Source organism: Tenrec ecaudatus, chromosome 1, assembly GCF_050624435.1.
Source record: "Tenrec ecaudatus isolate mTenEca1 chromosome 1, mTenEca1.hap1, whole genome shotgun sequence".
Taxonomy (NCBI): domain Eukaryota; kingdom Metazoa; phylum Chordata; class Mammalia; order Afrosoricida; family Tenrecidae; genus Tenrec; species Tenrec ecaudatus.
Window position 1 is genome coordinate 69,942,406 of NC_134530.1, and position 26,147 is coordinate 69,968,552.

The window sequence follows — 26,147 nt, forward strand, 5'->3', positions numbered from 1 at the left end:
TTTTTTTTCATAGTTTTTTTAAACTATAGTCTGACCCTCCAATGGGTCTAAGGGACAGTGAACTGAACCCCTGTTTAAAAAGTTTGAGGACCTCGGTTTAACCCCACTCGAGGGGAATGAATAACAGAATTGTAGGGGAATGAATACAGTGTACAGTGTAAGATATGGCAAATCATAATAACAACTATAAGAATAAATATTCCTGGAGAGGCAGCGTGGGGCATGGAGGGGACAAAGGGTAGCTGATATCAAAGCGTTTAAGAACAAAGAAAATGTTTTGAAAATAATGGCGATAGTAATTGTACAATTATGCTTGATTTAATTGAATTATGGATTATAATATCTGAAAGAGCTTCCAATAAAATTTTTAAAAATCATTTTAATGGGGGCTTATACAACTCTTATCACAATCCATACATACGACAATTGTGTAAAGCACATTTGTACATTCACTGCCCTCCTCATTCTCAAAACATTTGCTCTCTCCACTTAAGCCCTTGGCATTAGCTCCTCATTTTTCTCCCTTTCCCTCCCCTCCCCACCAAACCCTTGATAATTTATAAATTATTATTTTGTCATATCTTACACTTTCCAACATCTCCCTTTATCCACTTTTCTGTTGTCCATCCCCGAGGGAGGTTATATGTAGATCCCTGTAATCAGTTCCCCTTTTCCACCCCCCCTCCCTCCACCCCCCCCACCCCCCCCCCCCGGTATGGCCACTCTCACCACTGGTCCTAAAGGGATCATCCATGCTGGATTCCCTGTGTTTCCAGTTCCTATCTCTACCAGTGTACATCCTCCTCTGATCTAGCCAGACTTGCAAGGTAGAATTGGGATCATAATAGTGCGGGGTGGGGGGAAGAAGCATTTAGGAACTAGAGGAAAGTTGTATGTTTCATCGTTGCTACACTGCACCCTGACTGGCTCGTCTCCTCCCCGCAACCTTTCCATAAAAGGATGTCCAGTTGCCCACAGATGGGCTTTGGGTCCCCACTCCGCACTCCCCCTCAGTCACAATGATATGATTTTTTGTTCTTTGATGTCTGATACCTTATCCCAGGGGTCCTCAAACTTTTTAAACAGGGGGCCAGTTCACTGTTCCTCAGATCCATTGGAGGGCCAGACTATAGCTTAAAAAAATACTACTAACAAATTCCTATGCACACTGCACATATCTTATTTTGAAGTAAAAAAAACCCAAATGGGGCAAAACCACCCGGCAGGCTGGATAAATGTTTTTGGAGGGCTGCATGTGGCTGCAGGCGGTAGTTTGAGGATCCCTGCCTTATCCCTTCGACACTTTGTGATCACACAAGCTGGTGTGCTTCTTCCATGTGGACTTTGTTGCTTCTCAGCTAGATGTCTACTTGTTTACCTTCAAGTCTGTAACAACCCAGATACTATATCTTTTTATAGCCGGACTCCATCAGTTTTCTTCATCACATTAACTTATGCAACGGCTTTATCTTCGGCAATCGTGCCGGGAAGGTGAGCATCATGGAATGCCAATTTAATAGATGAATGTATTCTTGCATTGAGGGAGTACTTGAGTGGAGGCCCAATGTCCATCTGCTATCTTAATACTAAACCTACACATATATATGCACATAGATCTATTTCACTCATCCTCATATATAAATATATTTACATATGTACATGCCTGTATTTAGACCCCGATAAATGCCCTTTGCCTCCTAGTTCTTTCCTCTACTTCATTTTACTTTCCTTTTGTCACACTATCATGGCTCAGCCTTCATTTGGGTTTCGGTAATTCCTCTCAGTTACATTACCCTTGATCACGCCCTACCAGGCCTCCTACAACCTCCTCACCACCGATTTGGATCACTTGTTGTTCCCTTGTCCCTGGGTTTGTTAACATCACTTCCTTTCCCCCCACCTCCCCCTCTCCCATGTCCCTCCTGGAACTGTGGGTCCCATTGTTTTCTCCTCCATGTTGTTCATCCAGCCTATCTTATTTAGACAGACCTGCAGAAATAATAACATGCACAAAAACAAGACAGAGTAAAACCAAGCAAGAAAACAAAACAACAACAAAAGCCAATGACGAAAATAAAAACAAAAAATAACCACCCCAACAACAAAAAAGAAAAGCTTATAGTTAGTTCAAGGACTGTTTTTTGGCCTTTATGAGTGTTTACTGGTGGAGTCTGATGGGGTGCCAAGCCCTGGTCCTGAGGTCTATTTTTGGTATTCCCCAGGGATTTCGTTGCTCTGTTCCCCTTGCTCTTCTGTTGCATGCACTTAAGTGTTTTGCCTCAGTGTGGTGGGATCAGATCGGGCGGAATTCCTACACTGTGTCTCCAGTGTTGTCCCCTGTAGGGCTATGGGTCAGTGAGGGATGTCGTGTCTTACAGTGGGGCTGGCCATATGGTCTTCTCTGTGGATTGGCTGCTTTGATTGTGTCTGGAAGATGAGCATCACAAAATGCTGGATTGTTAGAACAGTGTTCTCATACTTGAGTCAAGGCCCAAAGCCTATCTGCAACTTTAATTCTTAGCATATAGAAATGAGTACATACATACATGCCTATATTTAGACCTCTATAAATGTCCTTTGTCTTCTGATTCTCTCCTCTATTTTCTTTTAGTTTCCTCTGTCTCGCCACCATGTTTGGCCTTCGTTCGGGTTTAGTAATTCCTTGCTGCTACATTGCCCTTGATTAAGCCCCACCAGGCATCCTATGCCCTTCTTTGCATTGATTTTAGTTCACTTGTTGTTCCCTTATTCCTGGGTTGGTTTCCCTCCCTTCCTTTCTCCCACCTCCCCTTCTCCCATATCCCTCCTGAACCACTGGTCCATTCTTTTCACCTCCAAATGATTTATCCTGCCTATGTTATCTAGCTAGACATGCAGATACATTAATAAGCGGAAAAAATAGGCAAAGCCAAATAAAACAACAGAGGAAGTCAAAACCAACAAAACAATAACAAACAAAAATATAACATAACAAAAAAGAAAACCACTTAATTAGGGTGCGAGGTAGTACCGATGAAGAACACAGCTTTCCTCCAGATCCTGGATGCTTCCTCCCCCCAACTACCATGATCCGAATTCTACCTTGCAGGGCTGGATAGGGCAGAGGCTGTACACTGGTACATATGAGGGCTGGAGGTACAGGGAATCCAGGGTGGATGAGACCTTCAGGACCAAGGGTGAGGAGCGATGCTGGGAGAGTGGAGGGTGAGTGGGTTGGAAAGGGGGAACTGATTACAAGGATCTGCATGTGACCTCTTCCCTGGGATAGGGACGGCAGAGAAGGGGGGGAAGGGAGACTCTGGATAGGGCAAGATATGACAAAATAACGAGGTATAAATTACCAAGGGCACATGAGGGAGGGGGGAGAAGGGAGGGAGGGGAAAAAAAAGAGGACCTGATGCAAGGGGCTTAAGTGGAGAGCAAATGCTTTGAGAATGATTGGGGCAGGGAATGTATGGATGTGCTTTATACAATTGATGTATGTATATGTATGGATTGTGATAAGAGTTGTATGAGTCCCTAATAAAATGTAAAAAAAGAAAAGAGAAAAAAAATGATTAGGGCAAAAACTGTACAGATGTGCTTTATACAACTGATGAATGTATATGTATGAACTGTGATAAGAGTTGTATGAGCCCCAATAAATTGTTAAAAAAAAAAAAGAAAACCACTGACAAAAATGGAAAGGCCTATAAATAGTTCAAGGTCTGTTTGTTGGCCTTTACAAATGTTTCCTAGTCGAGCCTGATGAGGTGCCACACTCTGCTTCCAGTCTATTTTTGGTATTCTCTGAGGATTTCCCCACTTTGCTCCCCTTGCTGCTCCGTTGCATGCCCTTAGAGTTTCGCCCCAGTGAGGTTAGACTGTGCACTATATTCCCGCACTGTCTCCAGTGTTGTCCCCTGCAACGCTATGGTTTAGTGAGGGACATCGTGTCTTGTGGTAGAGCTAGCCCTATAGTCCTCTCTGCGTGTTGTCTGCTCTGAGCAGGAATAGTCCCTGGGGCTTGGTGGGCCAGGATATCCTCTCCTCCCTCTCCATCCCTTAAAATGTATTTTTAATGAACTTGTGTTTTCTTTTTGTATGATGTCCTTGATGTCATTCTCCAACTCCTATGGTCTTTGGTCATTAGTGTTCAACTCACTAAATTAATTTTTATATTTCATTTTCAAATGGGATAAATGAGTAGCCACTTGAAGAAAAGGATAAAGTTAGAATAAATGATTTTGTACTATTTACAAATATACTTGTTTAAAGACCCAAATATGAAAAGCAAACTTATAAGGTTTTCAGAGGGCAGTTTATCCTTATGTCAACAGTTTTAAATAAGACACACAAAGATTGACATTGTTAACCACAAAGAAAATCTATATCTATTGTATGACTAAAGACACTATAAACCCCGACACAACGGCTGGAGCCAAAGTGGGTGAACAAGTAAATGTGGTGAAGAAAGCTGATGGTGCCCGGCTATCAAAAGAGATAGTGACTGGGGTCTTAAAGGCTTGAAGATAAACAAGCGGCCATCTAGCGCAGAAGCAACAAAGTCCACATGGAAGAACACACCAGCCTGTGTGATTGAGTGGTCCCAAAGGGATCAGTTACCAGGCATCAAAGAACAAAAAATCATATCATTGACTGCACACCTCCATGTTAGGATCGCTGAAGACAAATGGGTACATAAGCAAATGTGGTGAAGAAAGCTGATGGTGCCCGGCTATCAAAAGATATAGTGTCTGGGGTCTTAAAGGCTTGAAGGTGAACAAGCGGCCATCAAGCTCAGAAGCAAAAAAGCCCACATGGAAGAAGCACACCGGCCAGTGCGATCACGAGGTGCCAAGGGACCAGGTATAAGGTATCATGCAAAAAAAAAACACAACAACGATATAAGTGTGTGTATGTATGTGTATATATGTGTATATGTATATGTATATATATACCATATTGAATGAAGGGGGAAGTGCAGCGTGGAGACCCAAGGCCCAAGTGTCGGCCAATGGAGATCCCCTCATAGAGGGGTTTGGGAGAGGAGATGGGTTAATTAGGGTGCGAGGTAGTACCGATGAAGAACACAGCTTTCCCCCAGATCCTGGATGCTTCCTCCCCCCAACTACCATGATCCGAATTCTACCTTGCAGGCCTGGATAGGACAGAGGCTATACACTGGTACATATGAGGGCTGGAGGTACAGGGAATCCAGGGTGGATGATACCTTCAGGACCAAGGGTGTGAGGGACGATGCTGGGAGAGTGGAGGGTGAGTGGGTTGGAAAGGGGGAACTGATTACAAGGATCCACATGTGACCTCTTCCCTGGGAGAGGGACAGCAGAGAAGGGGGGAAGGGAGACTCCGGATAGGGCAAGATATGACAAAATAACGAGGTATAAATTACCAAGGGCACATGAGGGAGGGGGGAAAGGGGAGGGAGGTGAAAAGAAAGGGAGGACCTGATGCGGGGGGCTTGGGTGAAGAGCAAATGCCTTGAGAATGATTGGGGCAGGGAATGTATGGATGTGCTTTATACAATTGATGTATGTATATGTATGGATGGCGATGGGAGTTGTATGAGTCCCTAATAAAATGTAAAGAAAGAAAAGAGAAGAAAAAAATGATTAGGGCAAGGACTGTACGGATGTGCTTTGTACAGTTGATGTATGTATATGTATGAACTGTGATGGGAGTTGTATGAGCCCCTAAAAAATTGTTAAAATTAAAAAAAAAGACACTATAAACAACAACAAAAAAGAATGAGGGTAAAGATTTGGAAAAGATGTTTGCAACTCATCTACATATAACCTCCTCCCTGGGGGATGGACAACAGAAAAGTGGGTGAAGGGAGACATAAAACAGTGTAAGATATGACAAAATAATAATTTATAAATTATCAAGGATTCATCAGGGTGGGGGAAGCAAGGAGGGGGGCGGAATGAGGAGCTGATGCTAGGGACTTAAGTGGAGAGCAAGTGTTTTGAGAATGATGAGGGCAATGAATGTACAAATGTGCTTTACACAATTGATGTATGTATGGATTGTGATAAGAGTTTTGTATAAGCCCATAGTAAAATGATTTAAAGGTAAAAAATGGTATCTACAACTCATATAATTGACAAAAGGACTAATGTACACAGAATATATGGATCACATATATATGATTAAGAAGCCAATCAAAACAAAAAATGGGCAAGGATATGGATAAATAAATTCACTGACAAGAAAAATTATCAATATATCTAATAAAAAACCTTCAAGCGCACTGACCATCAAGAAAATGAAAAATCAAACCAACAATGAAGTATCATTTCAGACTCATCTTATTGGTGAATATTTAAAAGTCTGACAATACTGTTAGTGAAGACAGAGAAACCAGAACCTCTACTGCTGGTAGGAAAGCAGACTGGTGTAATTATTTTGGAGAACAATATGGCAATATTTAATAACGTTGGAGATGCATATACTATGCAACCTATGCATCATGTCTAGGTATCCACCTTCACAGCAAGATCACAAAAATTGAGGCAAGGATGTTAATGCATGCACATTGCAGTCATTGAAAGAGATGAAAGCAATCTACCAACCCTCCAGAAGAGGAATGGGTAAACTTTTAACTCAAGACCAAGGGCCAAGCTTGCAGCAAGTTCCTGCCAAGTTCAAGCCAGGGGCTAGAGAAAGCAGACTTTTGTTCATTGAGCCCTCAGTCAAACTGCAAAACTCCTAGGCTGTTTTCCCTTCTGTCCTGTGGGTAAATTGATGGCCTTGCCCCTATTCCTGATCAAAGCGAACATGGCTTCTTACTTACACCTAGGCTCCTGAACAATGGTGGGAAAAAAGGAAATCCCTCAACTGAGCTAACTGCAATTATAAACTTATGCTTATTTTTTATTCTTTATTTGTTTCTTGATTTAAATAAATACACTAAACATTTTTAAGTGTTCATATTTTTAAGACAATTGGAAACTTAAAAACTATATTACTGAGTCTGGGATTTCCTTTAGATTCTGTTTGGAGCAGGCTGGCATAGTCCCCACTGACAAGCAATAAGGGACTCCTGGTACTGGCCAATACTCCATTTGAACAAGTCTTCAAAAGTCCCTCTGAGGAGACAAGTGACCAAGAGAGCATCTGAGATCCTCCAGCTTCCTGTGGCACAAAAGATTGAGGAGGGGACAAGTCTGTCCCTGTCCCTTGCTGCTACCACCTGAGCTAGGTATCTGGTGGCTTTATAGGACAGACTGTGACAGGTGCATCTCAAACTTACAAAGCTATTCAAAAAAGTTGTTCTGCAACCTGCGCCAGGGCCCGGGACACAGCTTAGGGCATTTTGGGGTGACAGTAAATGGGCTATTACTCACCTTAGTCCCTTCAAAATGAAAAGCAGTTCAATAAGGACATGGCTATGAGAAAAAAGGAAGAAAATTTTGGAAGCTGTCATCAACAAATGTAACTCCAAAAGAGAAGGTTAACAACCTGTGATGGAAATGATGTCTTATTTTTGAGCTCCTTCTGTGGCCAAAAGCTTCTTCATTACTTTTGATGCCTCAATGGCCAGGAATGCATTTCCATTGAATCTCCAGCCTTGGGGAACTTGATTAATCTTCTCAAAATCACCGTTGACATCTCTTTTAGAGGCGGTTTTCCATCCATTTTGTTTCCAATATCAACCCATTCTGTCACACCTTTGATGACAAATTTACTATCAATTTTAATGACAGGTTTATCCATATTTTGACTTTTTGCTTGTTCAATTGCTTTATGAGCTGCCCTCAATTCTACTATTTTATTTGTCGGTCATCCAGAAACCTTCTCACTTACTACTCAGTTTAGGTTGCCAGGTCCCCAGTAAACTCCGTATCCAGCTGGTGCACCACTTCTCCCATTATTGCTGCAGTTAACATAAACCGTTGGAATGTGTTCTCTACCTCAGCCAAAGTCCCTGGAACTTGTGCTGGATTTTCCACCAAGGTCAATGACTTTCTTAGTCCCTGTGGTCTTCAGTTGGTTATTCTTCATATTGTGACAACATTCTCATTTTTTCCACCCTAGTTGTTTAGTTCCCAATGACCTTGCCCAGTCTTCTAATTTGTGTCTTAGAGTAATTATTGACCATTTGGTCCCATATAGATGATTTTTTTAATTGAACACAATATTCACATATTATATTATTTAAGAGTTAACCTGCTGAAACCCATATCAAACTTACTGCCATTGAGTTGATTTTGACTCAAAGCGACCCTGTAGGACAGAGGAGAACTGCCCATTTGAGTTTCCAAGACTATAACTCTTTATGGAAGTAGAACACCTCATCTTTCTCCTGAGATGCTGCTGGTTTCAAACAGCTGATCTTGAGGATAACAACCTAACACATAACCACTATGGCACCTTTGAAACAGTTGTGGTTCAAGGTTTAAAGAGTCTTCTTGAGGCAATCATCTCAAGAATTCCTTCAGTCTCATGTTGTTGTTGTTGTTAGGTGCCATCAAGTTGATTCCAACCCATAGTGGCCTTATGCACAAGGGGACAAGACACTGTCCAGTCCTGCACCATCCACACAATTGTTCCTATGCTAGAGTCCATTGTTGCAGCTTGTGTCAATCCATATCCTTAAGGAATTTTCTTTTTTGCACCACCCCTCCACTTTACCTATCTCCAGGGACTGGTCCCTCCTGACAAATCTAAAGTATGTAAGGCAAAGTTTCGCCATCTTTGCCTTTAAGGAGCCCTCTAGCCTTACTTCTTTCAAGAAAATCATTTTGTCCTTTTGGCAGTCCATGGTACTTTCAAAATTCTTCTCCAGCATCACACTGATTCTTCTTTGGTTTTCTTTATTCTGTGTTCAACTTTTACATGCATATGAATGAGGCTTTGGAAAATACCATGGCTTGGACCAGGTGCAACTCAGTCCTCAAACTGAAATCCTTGTTCTTCAATACTCTAAAGAGGTATTGTGTAGCAGATTTACCTAATGCAACATGCTGTTTGATCTCTTGATTGCTGCTTACATGAGCATTGATTGTGTATCCAAGCAAGACAAAAATCCTTGACCACGTCAACCTTTCCTCCATTTATCATGATGTTCACTACTGGTCTAGTTGTGAAGGTTTGGGTCTTCTTTAAACTGAGTTGCAATCCATACTGAAGGCTGCGATCTTTGAGCTTCATCAGCAAGCAAGGTTGTGTCATCTTCATATTACAGTTTGTTAATAAATCTTCCTCCAAACTTGATGCCACATTGTTCCTCAAGGAATCCAGCTTCTCTGATGATTTGCTCAGCATCAGCTCAAGTAAGCATGGTGAAAGAATACCACCCTAACACCCACTTTACCTGATTTTAACTCAAGCAATTTCCCTTATTCTGTTCCCACAACTGCCTCTGGATCTATGTACAGTTCCACATGAGCACAATGAATATGTGTTCTGGAATTACCATTCTTCTCAAGATAATCCATAGTTGATATGTTCCATGCACTTGAACACCTTGGCATAGTCAATAAAACACAAGTAAACATCATTCTGGTATTATCTACTTGCAGCCAAGATCCAGCTGACATCAGTAGCAATATCCCAGTTTCAATGGGTCCAGTAAATTTTTATATTTATATTTTTCTCCCTTTCTACCAGGACCCATTTATTGTGATCTTAATCAGTAGTGGAAGCAGGTACCATCTAGTTCTTATGGTTTTAAGGTAGAGGAAGCATGGTTCATGTTAATAATTAGTCCTGCAGACCAGTTCATTTTCCGTCTCTTAAGTTTCTTTCTCTCTTATCCGAGACAAGAAGGGACCAATAGTTACATTTTAGATGGCCACTCAAAAGCTTTTAAAAACCAATGGCAAAGTAAAAGGAAATACAGGAAAGAACTGGGAAGCAAAGAGTATTTATAGAGATCTAAATACAGGAATGTATATATGTAAATGTATTTATATATGACGATGGGGAAATAGTTCTATTGCACATATTTATAGGTTTAGTATTAAGGTAGCAGATGGACATTAGGCCTCTACTCAAGTACTCCCTCAATGCAAGAACACTCTGTTCTATTAAACTGGCATTCCAAGATGCTCACCTTCCCGACATGATCGCTGAAGACAAAATGGGTGCATAAGCAAATGTGCTGAAGAAAGTTGATGGTGACCAGCTATCAAAAGACATAGCACCTGGGGTCTTAAAGGTTTGAAGATAAACAAGCGGCCATGTAGCTCAGAAACAACAAAACCCACATGGAAGAAGTACACCAGCCTGTGTAATCACGAGGTGTCAATGAGATCAAGTATCAGGCATCAAAGAACAAAAAATCCTATCATTGTGAATGAGGGGGAGTGTGAAGTGGAGACCCAAAGCCCATCTGTAGGCAACTGGACATCCCCTTACAGAAGGGTGCAGGGAAGAGATGAGCCAGTCAGGGTGCAGTATAGCAACGATGAAACATACAACTTTCCTCTAGTTCTTTCTGCCCCCCACTATCATGATAACAATTCTACCTTACAAATCCAGCTACACCAGAGGATGTACACTGGTACAGATAAGAACTGGAAACACAGGGAATCCAGGACAGATAAACCCCTCAGGACCAATAATGAGAGTAGCGATACCAGGAGAGTAAGGGTAAGGTGGAGGAGAAAGGGGGACCTGATCACAATGATCTACATATAACCCCCTCCCTGGGGGATGGACAACAGAAAAGTGGGTGAAAGTAGATGTCGGACAGTATAAGGTATGAAAAAATGATAATAATCTATAAATTATCATGGATTAATGAGGGAGGGAAGGTAGGGGAGAAAGGGGCAAAAATGAGGAGGTGATACCAAGGGTTGAAGTAGAAAGAAAATGTTTTAAGAATGATGATGGCAACAAATGTACAAATGTGCTTGACACAATGGATGTATGTATGGATTGTGATAAGAGGTGCATGAGCCCCCAATAAAATCATTTAAAACAAACAAAAAAACCCAGTGAGTTGCTACTCACTAAAGATATAGTACATACACTTTAGAAACTGCATTATGCCACTTGAGTTTTCCTACAGACTATGACCCTAAATCTTTAAACCAAGAAAACTAGTCCTGTGAGGTGACTTGTTATATCTAAGCAGTATGTTCTGGGACCCCTATTTGCTTTATTATATATATATATATTTGTTGGTGTTGTTGCTGTTGCAGCAAAATTACACATAATATAGCATTTACCAAAATATCCTTTTTCTTATGTACAATTTAGTAGTATCAGTTATCTTGCCAATCTATATCTACTCCAGCTATGTTCGTTTTTGGTACTACTTCAGAATAAAGTGACCACTATCTAGAGAATAAACCTCCTTCTACCCAACTCCTACCCGTGGTAACCATCAATATATACATCAAGCAATAACAAAAATGTTAAGCAAATGTAACTTTTATAAATTCTTGATGGAAATGAAAAATGTTACAACCACTTTAGTAGTTTCCAATAAAGTAAATTCTCCAATTTAGAATATTTTCATAAAAAGACTTAAACAAAACAAAAAAAATTAGACAATATTTATAACAGGCCCAAATTTGAAACAACCCAAATGATTCTCAATAGATTCCTTAAATAATTATATATTCAATTTAATAGAATACTATTCAACAATATACACAATATGAATGGACTTGGAAAACACTGAATTCAATGAAACAAATAAACTAGATCAAATCGGAATGAATTTGCCACTGGGATTATCTTAAAGAATTCTAATTTACATGCCCTTGCTAGTTTTTTAAACAAAGGAGATGGAAAGTTCAAATATGTAGGATTTGTAGAATTTACTCTCAGGAGAAAGATAGGGCTTTTTATTCTCATAGAGAGTTAACATCTCAGAAACTCACAGGGACAGTTCTATCCTGTCTTATAGGGTTGTTGTGAGGTAGTATTGACTTGATGGCAGCAAATCTATGGAATTTGATATTCAGAGTTATAATGTTCTTCTTTTCCATCTAGAGAGGAGATGGCATGCAGTCAAGTTGGACCTCCTTTGTCTCCCCAAAGGAAGGGAATCCAAGTCCACACCAGCCCAAGACGGATTGTCATAAGGCAGAGACCTCAAGGCATTTTCTCCATGTGTTTCTCATAATCTAGTGAAGAAATTGCATGGCAGCCATGTCACACTTCTTTTGGCTACACAGAGGAGACTACATCGCCACACCTGCTCAAGGCTGATTGCTACAAAGCAAAGGTCAGACATATTTCTATTCTCCATTCTTCTTTTACCCTATTCTGACACCAGCCTTTCTTTCCACGGGATTCTACTTCTCTTCTGGGTTCAATAATCTGTTGCAATGGCCAAGGAGAGTTCACAGACAATTGGGGGCTTAATAAAAAGGTAACAAGTAACCACAAGTCGAGATCAGAAAACATTAAGAGTACAGTCATTGGTCTATAGCAGCATTTCTTCTCAGTTTCATCCATATAGTTATCCACCAATCACAAAAAACTTGGGGTTCTGTAATATATCTTTAGTGTTGACATCTGAAGATGTGAGTTTAGCATTCCCCATCCACTGGCAGAGCCAAATACTGCTCTGATTTCTATTACCATATAGTAATTCTGCTTGTTCATAAACGGGTTCTTTCAAAATAGGTATTTTTCAATAAAAAATATTACTCAAAAATACTGAAAATTAGTGACTGTGATACTGAATATCTAAATTATTACTAGTAATCAAAACAAAAAGCAGTTGAAGAGTTGATGGCCAACAAAACATGCGATGTAAGAATTTATTTTTTAAATGGTTTTACAATCTGTAATGTACTAGAAAACATAAGATGCTAATGTTTTATCTTCAATAGAAAAAGAAAGCCAAAAAATTTGTTTTTTTACCTTAAGTTTTGGATATATGTGACGCAGAGAATCTGCAGTTCCTTTGTCAGTCTCATCAGAAATACAAACAATATCTACTTTCATTTTCATCTTGAATTCTGCAGATAAAGCCTTTTGGATATCCCTGGTTGTAACCACAATGACTTCTATAGCACAAAAGCAAGAAGAAGGAAAAATTATGTATCATTCATTTAGATAATGGTTTTGCTATGTTAATTAGATTTAGCCTGTTTATGGGTAAAATAATAATAGGTAATATTATTTAGCATTTTCAATGTGTTTTACATAAATGCTCACGTAATTCTTAAAACAATCTCAATTTACAAATAAGAAAACTTGAACACAAAGACAACAAATGACTGCTCAGAGACACACAATTAGTAACCAATGGAGGCTACATTAAACTCAGGTCTGTATAATTAGATGATTTAACAAAACATATACAAATGAGACCTCATTTTAACTCTTCATTCAGTAAAAAGAAAGAGCTATTACTACTTTCCAATAGGTAGCAATTAGTGATTTACTGAAGATCACAAGAAATTCTAGTAAGAGGTAACCCACGTAATATATGTCTTTCTCTCATGCATGTAGTTATCAACCAATGAAAGCAAATTTGGAGTTATGTCACAGATCTTTAGTGGGATTATGTAAGGCACTGCAATATAACATGTGTTGGTATCTGAAGATCTGATTTTAGCATCTCTCCAACAATTTCTACTTTTCCACAATAACACTACAGGTCACAATTAACCCCTCTCTTTCATTTAATCTTTTTGTTTTTCTTCTCCTATTTTCTATCCTTTTTGCTCCTTTTCCCCATGTAGTAGGAAATTGTGTGCCAGCCACTTGGACACAAAGGAGGATAATTCAACTCCACACCAGCCCAAGGCTGATTGTCACAAAGCAGAAGTCAGACTTACATCCACCCTCCACCCTTCTTTATTCTGATACCAAACATTCATCCCATGGCATTCTACTTCTCTGCTGCATTAAATTATCAATTGCTATGGCCACAGAGAACTCACAGATAATTTGGGAGTTTATTAGAAAAGTTAACAAGCCAAGGTCACAAAACAGTGAGGATACAGTGATTGGTCTACAGCAGTGCCTCTTCTCAGCCAGCAGTCAAGTCTCTCCTCTGGTCTTCAGCCTCTGCATCTCATGGCCCCTTGGCCTCTCTGCCTCGGTGGGCCAAGAAGCCCACCTGCTGCTTTGCCTCACAGTCTTAGGTCTCAGGGCTGCATCATCTGCTGCCTCTGCCACTAGAGACATGAATCTCACACATGACTCCACTCATGGCTGTTCTTTCTTGATAGTCTCAGGATTCTTTCTGTTACTGCTTCTGAGTCTCTTATACTCAGGGGAATGGCAAAATTGACTAATCCTCGAGTTAGAATCCTCTATACTTTAATTATATCACCCTACCCAACCACTCAGTGGGAGTTAGAGAGAAATGGATCAAAAACCCATAAGTTCTTAATCTTACTTTGCCACTTCTGGCTTTCTTTTACTCACTCATTCAATCCACAAATATATTTAATGTTTAAAGGACAAGTAGAAACTGAGAATTAAGAAATGAACTCAACTTGATTCCTGTTCTCAGGTAATTTAACACGGACCAGAAATAAATTCATCCAGTTACAGATAACTTATCTTTGACAAAGGGCCGAAAAATATGACAGGGGAAAGAGATCGTCTCTTCAACAAATGGTACTAGGTTTCCATCTGCAGAAAATGGCAAAAGTAGTTTCCAACTACAGAAAAATGAAACAGGACCCAGATCTCAGTCCACATACCAAAATGAACTCAAGATGGATCGAGGTTCTAATTATAAATCTCAGAACTGTAAAGATTATCAAGGAGAAAATAGGCACAAACTTAAGAATCTTATAGCAGGGCATAGATACTATCAAATATAATTAAGGAACATGCATAATAAGTGATCAAATTGACTGGAATCTATTAAAAATAAGACACTTTAGCATCAAAAGATATGAAAAGTATAAAAAGAAAACCCATGGAATGGAAAAAAATTTTATTGACACAATTGACAAGGGACTGATTTCTAAAATCTAGAGAAAACTGTAACACCTCAGATAAAAAAAGGCAACCCATTTAAAAAGTGGGCAACGGACATGAACAGTTCAACAAAGATGACATCCAAATTGCCAACATATAACGAAAAAATGTTCAGGATTACTAGCCATCCAGGAGATGCAAATCAAAGCAATGATGAGATACTGACCTTATACCAAGCCTCAGTTAGAAGGAATTTTCCATGTGGCAAGTATTAAAATTACCACAAAGGCCACCATCCACTGGATAGTGAGATATGCTAACGTGTGTTACGTATGTCCCTCATCTGTGAGACTAAGTTCCTAAAAGAACACAGTAATAACACCTACCTAGGCACTAAAGCTGAAAGTAGAGGGAATTGGGGTTTTTTTCACCCTATCTCCATTAATCATCAACTCTGGAAATGAGAAAGAGGAAGGGCTGGCTAGTCTGAAGTTTAAAGAGTTCTGAACTCTGATTTACACCATGTCAAAAACATAGTTTTGGCATATTCATGGAATTCAAATCGTAATACTTTTCATTGTTCTTTCAGTTTTATGAACAAAAGTTTGAGATTTCAGATCAGGGCTGGAGGGTAGATGGGTAATGTTTCCCTCCAAAATTCTCATAAGACAACCCTTGTTTCCCTCAAAGAATTGCTATGATGGGGTAAAAATATTTCCCTGGAGCAAGTTTCCTAGCCTTTTTCTCAACAATGAAGTTAGTTTTCCATTTCCTTAAAACTCTTTTCATAATAAGCCCCCATCACCTATTTTACTTCCTTCAAAATAGTCTATTGTGATTAGCCCTTTGGAATTCCCCTCCCCACAAAGAAAAGTCTCCATAACCCTGAGCTAGCTTTTCTGCCTTGGCTCTACCTGGTCTGTAAATTCCCTGGGAAATCACTGTTTTGATTGGATCTTTTTAAAAGGCATTGTAAGGAGACTAAGACAAGTGTGTTGTTGATGCCTCTCACCATTACTGACTGGGTGTTTAAACATGTTTTGCTTAGAATAAACCTGTGCATATATGAACTGGAGCCCTAGTAGCAATGTCTTGATTTACCCTTGTATTATAAAGCACATAATAGATTTTCATTAAGTACTAACTATGAAGCATTTGCCAGGAGCTCTGATGGTTAGTGGTAACCAGCTGGGCTGTTATATGCAACTTCAGCAGTTTGAAACTAGAAGCCGCTCTGCAGGAAGATGACTTTCTACTTCCGTCAAGAGTTAGTCTCATCTAAATACAGGCATGTACATATGTAAATATATTTAAATATGATGGTAGGGAAGTAGATCTACATGCATATATTTATAGGTTTAGTATTAAGGTAGCAGATGGACATTGGACCTCCACTCAAAGTATTTACTCAATGCAAGAACACTTTGTTGTATTAAATTGACAGTCAATGATGCACACCTTCCCAACACGATCACTGAAGACAAATGTGTGCATAAGCAAATGTGGTGAAGAAAGCTGATGGTGCCCAGCTATCAAAAGATAAAGCATCTGGGGTCTTAAAGGCTTGCAGGTAAACAAGCAGCCATCTAGCTCAGAAGTATCAAAGCTACATGGAAGAAGCACACCAGCCTGGGCGACCACAAGGTGTCAAAGGGATCAGGGATCAGGCATCAAATAACAAAAAATCCTATCATTGTAAATAAGGGAGAGTGCAGAGTGGAGGCTCAAAGCCCATCTGTAGGCAACTGGACATCCCCTTACTGAAGGGTCGTGGGGAGGCGACGAGCCAGTCAGGTTGCAGTGTAGCAACGATGAAACATAACTTTCCTCTAGTTCTTAAATGCTTCCTTCCCCCACTATCATGATCCCAATTCTACATTACAAATCTGGTTAGATCAGAGAATGTACATTGGTACAGATAGCAACTGGAAACACAGGGAATCCAGGACAGATATGACCCCTTCAGGAGTAGTGCTGAGTGAGAGTGGCGATACCAGGAGGATGGAGGGAAGGTGGGGTAGAAAGGGGGAACCCATTACAAGGATCTACATATAACCTCTTCCCTGGGGGATGGACAACAGAAAAGTGGTGAAGGGAGACGTTGGACATGTAAGATATGACAAAATAATAATTTATAAATTATGAAGGGTTCATGAGGGAGGGGGAGTGAGGAGGGAGGGGGGAAAATGAGGAGCTGAGATTAAGGGCTCAAGTAGAAAGCAAATGTTTTGAGAATGATGATGGCAACAAATGTACAAATGTGCTTGACACAATGGATGTATGTATGGATTTTGATGAGTTGTATGAGCCCCCAATAAAATAATTTTTTTTTAAAAAAAGAGTTACGGTCTTCAGAAACCCACTGGAGAAATTCTACCCCATCCTATTGGGTCCTTACAAGCCAAAACTGACTCGATAGCAGCGAGTTTGTTTTTGGTTTGATGAAGCACGGTAGCTGCTAACTGCAAGGCTCAGCAATTCGAAACCATCAGCCACTCCTCAGGAAAAAATAGGGCTTTCTACTCTCATAAAAATCTACAGCCTTGGCAGTTCTACTCTGTCTAATAGAGTCACTACGAGTCAGAACTATGATAGTGGATTTTACAAAGTATTTAGATTACCAGTTTGCTCTTTTGATACCCTTGCAGGTTCACCTTGGTCACTGAGAAACTAGCTCTATGACAGCAGTACTAAATGCTATCTTCTCACCTTCTTTCCCATATAGTATACTCTTAGGTTCATAATGAGTCCTAGTCTCCTCATTTATCTCTCACCCTCATAATGCTAACAAATAACAGGGATCAAACACCCCAAAAGTTTTATAACAGCATCTCATTTCCATAGCTCACCTTCAAATCCAACACGCTCAAGCAGGTTCAATGGATACCAAATTAAGGGTTTATTTCCAACTGGAAGCAGCGGTTTGGGAATGCTGGAAGTCAGGTCTGTCATCCGAGATCCCCCTCCAACTGCCATTACTACTGCTTGAAATTCCATTTTTATAAACTGTAAGTAGGGGGAGGGATACACATAAAAATATGTAACAAAAATCAAAGAACACACAGTACTAACCCAATTCTACTTAGTCACTGATGCCACATCATATATATCACTTCCAACTATAGTAGCTGGAGTATAAAACACTCCTTAGCTGCAATGTAAACATTTCCTTTACATTTTTTTTATTCATTGCCAACATAAAGCCTCAGCTACAGCCTAGGATGTGAGGCTGGGGGTAGGGGATATGAAAGGAAAATAAAAGTCAAACCCTAGCCCTTGAGTTTCTAATTACACGGAGAAGACAAAATTTAGCAAATTACAACATATAAGACAGAGAACACTTTACAAAGAGATTTTGTGCTGACTATTCTCACTTTTATGGAGCATTCTGGCTGTAGTTCTTCCAAGCACGTTTGCTTTTCTGGCAAGCCATTCAATATGCTTCTCCAACAACATAATTCAAATGCATTATATTGTTCTCCAGTCTTCCTTATTCATTGCCTAGCTTTTGCATGCTTATGAGACAATTAAAAATACTAGGGTGTACCTTAGCCCTCAAAGTTATAACTTTGTTTTTCAACACCTGTAAAGAGGTGTTTTGCAGCAGATTTGTGCAATGCAAAGTGCCATTTGATAGCTTAACTGTTACTTCCATGAGCAATTAACTGTATATCCACCTAAAAATAAAACTTGTGACAACTTCAGTATTGTCTCTGTTTATCCGGATGCTGCTCACTGGTCAGGTTGTAAGGTTTTTTAAAAAAAAAATTATTTTGAGGTATAATCCTTACTCAAAGCTGTAATCTTCGATATCTTCACAACTAAGTGCCTCATGGCTAGTTCACTTTCAGAAAGCAAAGTTGTATTAGCTGTATATTGTAGGTAATTGGTTTTCTTGAAGTTCTAAAGCAATGCTCATTTTCACAGAGTGTAGGTTCTCAGATAATTGCTCAGTATGCAGAATGAATAACTGGTGACAGAATACAGCTGTGGCATACACCTTTTCTGACTTTAAGTCAAAACAAGAATGCTTGGGTAAAAGAAAAGGGTCACCAAGGCAGGAGAAACAGAAATGAGGGTATTGAATCATGAAATATCAAGTTCAGGAAAAGCAAGTACTGTAGTTAGGGAGAAGGGTGGGACCAGTAAAGAGGTAGGCAGGACAGCCTGGTGATTAGGTACACAGAGCTCACAGCTAGAGTGCCCAAGTTTGAATTGCAGCTCTCCCAATTTATTAGCTATGTGAACTAGGTCAAGCTACCTAATTATCAAGCTTCAGTTTTCTTCATTTATGATAATTATAGTTTCTGCTCGTGGATTTGTGATGATTAAATGAGCTGATTTACATAAAGAACAAAATAATGTTCACCACATGACAAGCACTATATGAAGCAAAAGGCAGATCATGGTAAGTCATACCATTTGAACCATGCTATTTCATAATTCTTGTTTCTTGGGATATCCTCCTATGCCTAGTAATCATGTAATAAACTTTTAAGACTCATTTCAAGAATCATCTTGCCTATAATGCTTTCTTCCTAACCCTTCCTACACCTCTTGGTAGAAGTACCTCCTTTCTCTTCAGTGCTTTCCACTCTCCCACGTACAGATCCTTTCAGCCCTCTAAGGCTTTAATGCACGTGTGTTTAAATGTTTCTGTCCTTGAAGGTGAACAAACGAAAACCAAAACGCACTGCCAACAAGTCAATTCCAATGCACAGCGATGCTATAGGCCAGAGCACAACTGCCCCTTTGGGTTTCTATGACTAAATCTGTTTTGTTTGTTTTTTACTTTAAATCTTTATGTGAGCAGCTCATCTTTTTCCCATGGAAAAATGCAATTCCCAGTAAGTCACCAGAGCTCCTCCTTGACGGGGAGGACTATGTATTCCCAGACCTAACTAGCATAATGTCTGACAGATGCGGAATCAATGTTGTGGAATGAAGATTTGTGACCCTCACAACAACCCCATACGAAAGCCAAGTTCAAACGGGAACCCAAGTTCCCCAGGATGTGAGGTTCCTGCTCTCAATGAAGTTAAGAGTCTCTGGTTGGCTGGCAGGAACCCTGCTACCCATCATACTGGGCATATCGCGTCTATGCGGTGATGCCACTGCCAAGGCTGGGGCGATGAGAATCCCCGCAGCGTCGCGCTAGCCCCACAAGCTTTAGTTGGAGGGGGGCCCCAGGGCATCTCAGACGCTGCCCCGTCGGAGCGCTGGCAGCCTTCTCCTGGCCTGGGCAGAGTAGGCAGCACCGTGGGCTGCGCGAGGGCAGGGATCTTCGATCCCCCTCCTGGGACGTCAGCGCCTTGCATTGGAAGAACGGAACAACACAAACAGAGCACACGTGTTCGAGAGTAGGAGGGTCCACAGAGCGTGGGTGAGCGGATGAATGGAGGGCCCCGAAGTGGGAGGACACTGAGGCTGCCCGGGGCGACTAGGATGGGGCTCCGTCGCGGACACCTCGGGACCTTCTCTTTCCCGAAACTCGAGTCTCTCCTTCTGTGGCGGGGCGCAGGAGAGTCGGGTTCGCTCCAAATTCCCTGCCACCTTGGGCGCTTCAGAGCTGGTCGGGCAAGGTCGGGAGCCGGCGGGCGGCGTGGTTCTGGGGGACTCCGCAGGGCCAACCACATCTCTCCGGCCCAACGCGGCCCGGTTCGAAAAGCCCTCCGTCCTCGGAAGAAGCTGAGCCAGTCGGCTGTGCGGCACTGCTTTCCCCCCGCCGGCCGGCTAGCGAGCGGCCTGGCAACCCACATGGCAAGTTTTACCTCAGCTCCCGGCGCGCGGTAACCGCTCCCTGCTCTCCGCACGCTCCTCACGCCGCCACTGACAGTCCAATGGCGCCGCCGTGCGATGGCCGAGCAGATCGATGGGACGCGCAGAGCGGGCCCTCGGAGAAAGGAGGAATGCCGAGCGATGGATGGCAGAGGATCAGGGTGCGGACGTAGGAGGGGCGGGCCGACGGGGCGGGAGGGGCGTGGCCGACGGGGGCGTGGCCGGAGGGGCGGGGCCGACGGGGAATTGTAGCTTGCGCTCCTGGCCCACACGGGGTGACAGGGCTGCCTCTGAGCACATTGAATGTTCTACCCACAGCAGGTCAGGAATCCAGAAAGAACAAGTTATAATCTCTTCCTTCAGAAAATTAACAGAGAGCTTGTCGGGGGTCTTGGATTGTAGGCTAGTCAACGAAGAAATCATCAAATGAGCTTGTACCCAGGGCTTCCTATATGCTTAACGGCTAACGTAACTACTCACATCAGTGTTTTGAACCAGAATATGCTGGTACAAGACATGCAACTGTAGCCACCAGAGGAGGGATCAGGAGTTGGTGAAGGTCTCACTAAGTGACACTGAACAATGTCTTGAAGTGGGTCAGATGACCATCGTGGGGATGACGACATCTCAAGTGAAGGAGGTGTTTTGTTCTTAAGTGCCACTGAGTCAGTTCTGATCCATAGCTACACCTTGCACAGCAGAATGAAACACTGCCTTGTCCTGTGCCATCCTCACAATTGTTCCTCTGCCTGAGCCCAGTGTTGCAGCCACTGTGTCAGTCCCTCTCTTTTTCTCTGCCGTCCCACCTTACCCATATGATATCTTTCTCCAGGGACTGGTCTTTCCTGACAACATGTTCAAGTCCATGTAAGACAGTCTTGTCATTCTTACCTTTAAGGAAACATCTGACCATACTTCTTCCATAACTGTGGAATAGACCATCCATTGCTCATATGTAAGTTCAGGTTAAAGCTGAAGAAAATCAAAACAAGTCCACGAGAGCCAACATAGGACCTTGAGTCTATCCCACGTGAATTTTGAGAACACACACATTGAGCACTAATGACAGAAGTAAAGGAAATAGTACAAAAGCTCTGAAGTGAGATTGTGTGTCCACTTGAGACTATTAAAAGCAAAGGGGTGGAGGTTGGCCTATCAATCAGATCGCAGCTTGGTGACATTTGAAGGCAACAATAGAGATAAATAGCTCACTGGAGGGCAGAGCACTCTTTCTCTGCTTTGTCTCCCTTGAGACATTCCTGTTGACAAGCCACATGGAGACACACTGTTGCAGCCAGAGCCTTGGAGCTGGAGTTGCCACATAGAGACCCACGCCAGTGCTGAGATGCTTCTACCCCCACTGGATCCACACGACATTCCACTCACTGGCCTGTGACCTCCCTGCATTTGGTGTCATTGCATGTGTTGTGTGAGTCTCAAGAGGAATGTACAGACTGGCATTGGACATATGGGCTAATAAAGGACTTATGGACCTGGACTGGGCTGGGATGGTCTCTTAATATACAATTACTCTTAAAAATATATATATACAATTACTCTTTTATATAAAGCTCTTTATTACACAAATCTGAGCGTCTCTGGATTCGCTTCTCTAGTTAACCCAGACTAACACAGCCAATGTGGCGAAGGTGGAATGAGTAGTTGCAGAGGAAGTATCAGAGACAAAGAGCAGAACAGAAAAACTCAAAGGGCAGCTCCAAAAGACAAAGTCAAATAGTCTAACGAAATATACAAAGACCTAGAATTAGAAAACCAAAAAGGGAGAACACACTCAACAGATCTTAAACTGAAAGAATTCAAGAAAACATTCAGGTTGCAATACTGAAATATCCTGTGGCCAAATATTGAACAATGCGGGAAACATTGAGAGAAGATAGAAAGTAATACACAGCATACCAAAAATAACTAGTTGACATTCAACCATTTCAAGAGGTAGCATATGATCAAGGAGAAAAGTAGGATTTGCAATTTTCCCTAGATCTTCAGTCAGAAGAAAAGGAATTCAGCTTAGACTCTACTAATAAAAGACCCACAAGAAATTCTGATGGTGTTGTTGGATAAGCAATGGACTAGTAGCAAGGTCAGTTGTTCAAACCCACCAGTTGCTCCATGAGAGAAAAATGAGGCGATATGCCCAAGATTTTGTAGCCTTGAAAAAGCTAAACAGGGCCACTATGGGGCAGTATTAATCCAGTGGCAGTGGGTTTGGGTATCATACATGTCCTTTATCATGTTGAATCAATTCCCTTCTTTTCTAATCATAGAGTCAGAATTAACTTGATGGAAGTGATTTTTTTGTTTGTTTTTATTTTTGTGATGAGATGAATTATTTACTATACTCTCCTAGTCATAGCCTCTGTTACTCCCACCAGACAACTTTCATTTTCTGGATGGGTCTGGGTAAAAAGTGGGGAGGGAGAGATTGATTGGATTTTATGATTCATCTGGGAGTAATTGCTCACAAGGTTGTAATTGCCAACCTGCTGGATGTAAAATCTTCCATCTCAGAAGCAGGAGGGGGAATTTCACTATCACCCAGAGAAAAGAGCCAGGTGTGGAACATGTCCTTTGGACCCCAAGCCGCCTATGCATTCAACGTGCTTGATCCAGGACTCAGCTTTGTCACCACTGGCACAGCAGAGGAGTAGCAACAGCAGAACCAGGAGCCAGAGCATGAGACAGAGTGGTGGACTTCCTAGTCTACAGAGCAAGTGCTCTGGGCAAGAGGCTGACTTATGAAGTAGGGTGCTTCTCAGCACCAAATTGGGAGCTGAAGGTGAGTATTTTGAGGATGAAGCTTATAATGGAGTAACTTGCCCTTTGAGCATTTATTAGCATCCCTAAAAGAGATTTGTAACAATGACTGAGCAGGGCAGAGACTAGACCAAGAGGCTGAGAGTCAGAGAGAGAGCTGCCTGCAGGTACAAGCCAAAACCAAACTCTGCCAAGTCCACGCTGACTCGTAGGGTTTATGGAAGTAGAAAGGCCCAAGTTGCTGGTGGTTTCAAACTTCTGACCATGAGGGTCACAGTCCAACACACAATCATTATACCACCAGGGCTCAGATATGGCAGAGAAGAAACGGTCCTGATTGAGCAATTACATTCTGAGCATTTCGCATCTGAATTGGAACTTATACCCAGCTAAAAAGTAGAGAGTGCTGTGGGAGGCGTAGTTGGTGTCAGAATTGGTAGGTAGGGTGGCGGGCGGCGGGTGTCTGGCCCCGCCTCAGAAATCTGCTTTGGGCAATACTGCTGGGTATCTGGACAGGAGCCTGAAGGCAAGGGCTGAACACCCCCAAGACCAAAGGCAAGCCAGACAAAAGGCACAAGATAAGACAAACGGAACTAGGAAGCAAGACCAGATGCTCTGGGTTCAAAGGAAGCAGCAAGAAGTAGACAAACACCCCTGGAACTAGCCAGACCCTATACGCTAATTGCCATACATGCCGGACATTCTTCACTTTAAAGACCCATGCCACCCCCGCCCCTGCTTTCCTGACCTGTTGACCTGGAACCTTATCAGGGAGCATCCCTATAATAGAGCTGTTACTGTTTTTGCTCTCCTTTGTCCTGTCAGTTATGTTTGTCCATCTCCTATGCCTCAGTTTACCTTCTACTTTGTCGCGTGCCTCCGTTTACCTTTACACTGAAGAGTTAAATGTTCCTTCTCCCTTGTGTGGCTGGAGGAGGTCAGACGCCACTCCCAGGGCATTTCTTTTTTGACAGTATCCTAAAAAACTTGTTAGGATAAAAGGACAAACCAATCTGTCTTGGAAGAAATACGGCCAGAATGCTCTATAGAGGCAAGGATGGAAACACATACTCTGGACATGTCAGGAGAGACTGGTCCCTGGAGAAGGGTATCTGTTAGGTAGTGTAGATGAGCATGGCTCAGGGCGGGCAGTGTTTCCTTCTGCTGTGTGTAGTGTTGCTATGGATGGGAACCGACGCACAGGTACCTAACCACCACCACCACGACCCCCCAACAAGCTTTTGCTTATATGGGTTATATCTTTTAATATTTACCATAGGAAACAATAAAATGTATTAATTTGTTGTTAATTAACAATAATAAGCCATTATATGTTAATATGACATTGTTATTAAAAAAAACAATAAAAATTCAAAGAAACACCAGAGAGCCAGATGGGCAGTGGAAGATTCTTAATAAAATTTCTTATGTGAAACCGCCCAAAAATCAACAATTTGAAAAGAAGAATTGGAAGTTTAGTTAGATGTTTTACAAATGTAACACAGTTTACAAAAAAGACAGATTCACCTAGCTTTTATAATGTTTTAGTTACATTATATGAAAAAAGTGACCTCACACAGATGCACAGCTAGAAATATTTTGATAGCCCTTTCAGATAATTGCAGGAACACTTCTTTGATATTATATCAAAACTCAATAATTGTTAGCTTATTAAAGATTAATTGCAATGTGAAATCTAGGTTACTGACCACAGGTCTTTCCTGACCTGTCCTCCTCCTATGCAAGTCAACTATGGTATATAATTATCCCTCACACATTATGTATAGAAACACTGTAAGCACTTGATAAATACTGAGTCCAAGCTGTTTCTTACAACAGTTTCCTGTTCACAATTACTTCTCATTTATTCTCCAAGAAGAGGATGTGTGTGTGTATGAGTGTATTTGTATGTGGTGAGGAAAAATTTTTAGAAGTTCAAACTCTTAAGTTCCGTCTTAACTGTGGGAAACAAAAGAAACCTTTAAAAAATTGGGCCTTCAGTTACAAACACTCTTCCCACGGTCTGCTAGAGTTCTCTGGGGATTTGCTGGCCGCTGCACACAGTTCGCCCACCCCATTTGGCTGTAGACTAGTCAGTGAGGCAGGGGATTATTATGATTAGCATGTGGAATGAAAAGTAAAAATGAAAAGAGAAACTCGGCTTTGGCAGTCGAATGTAGGCCCTAAAGTCTTTGTTTTATTTTCGCACATAAGCTCAGTAGTTGCCTAATAAGATTCATGATAAGTTCAAAAGAAAAATGACACTACAGTGTTTTAAAAGCTTGGAAAGAACCTTAGTACTTGTTTTATTTCCAAGAATACAGATTTTTCGTCGTTCATGGTTATGGACTTTGTTTTCTAACTGATGGGTCAATTTTAGATATGTGATTTTATTAAGCCAATGCCTTTCCCTGTGGGATACAAAAAGGCTTTTCCCCAGTTGTCTCCCAATATATGCCAAACCTAAGTCACTGTTTGCCAGCACATGGTGGGAGGTCAGATGCATGGAGATATTCCCTCTGAAGGCATTCAGCCATTTTAGAGCATTCAGGCCCTATTGTCTGTCCCACCACAGGTGGGACTCACTCCCTACTGATAAGGAGAGTGATTGTCTCCCTGGAGAGCCCAGAGTAAAGGCCAAGCCCACTCAAGGACAACTGAGGTTGGGCTGCCATCTTGAATCCAGTATCCGCCCGTCTTGTCACATCTAATCCCTCCTCTTCCTATTGCGTGTACACCCC

At 41.5% G+C, this 26,147-nt stretch overlaps 1 protein-coding gene across 1 annotated transcript in view; it reads right to left on the reverse strand.

The window, feature by feature from the left end:
• The window catches only part of EIF2B3 (eukaryotic translation initiation factor 2B subunit gamma), a 120,902-nt gene extending 100,148 nt beyond the window's left edge, over positions 1 to 20,754 (reverse strand). The window contains exons 1-3 of the mRNA XM_075555518.1: positions 20,625 to 20,754; positions 17,703 to 17,859; positions 12,832 to 12,977 (exon numbers count right to left, since the gene is read on the reverse strand). Of these exons, the coding sequence (XP_075411633.1) occupies positions 12,832 to 12,977; positions 17,703 to 17,850 (294 nt within the window). The 5' untranslated portion in view covers positions 17,851 to 17,859; positions 20,625 to 20,754. The remainder of the gene's footprint in view (positions 1 to 12,831; positions 12,978 to 17,702; positions 17,860 to 20,624) is intronic.
• Positions 20,755 to 26,147: the final 5,393 nt, after the last annotated feature.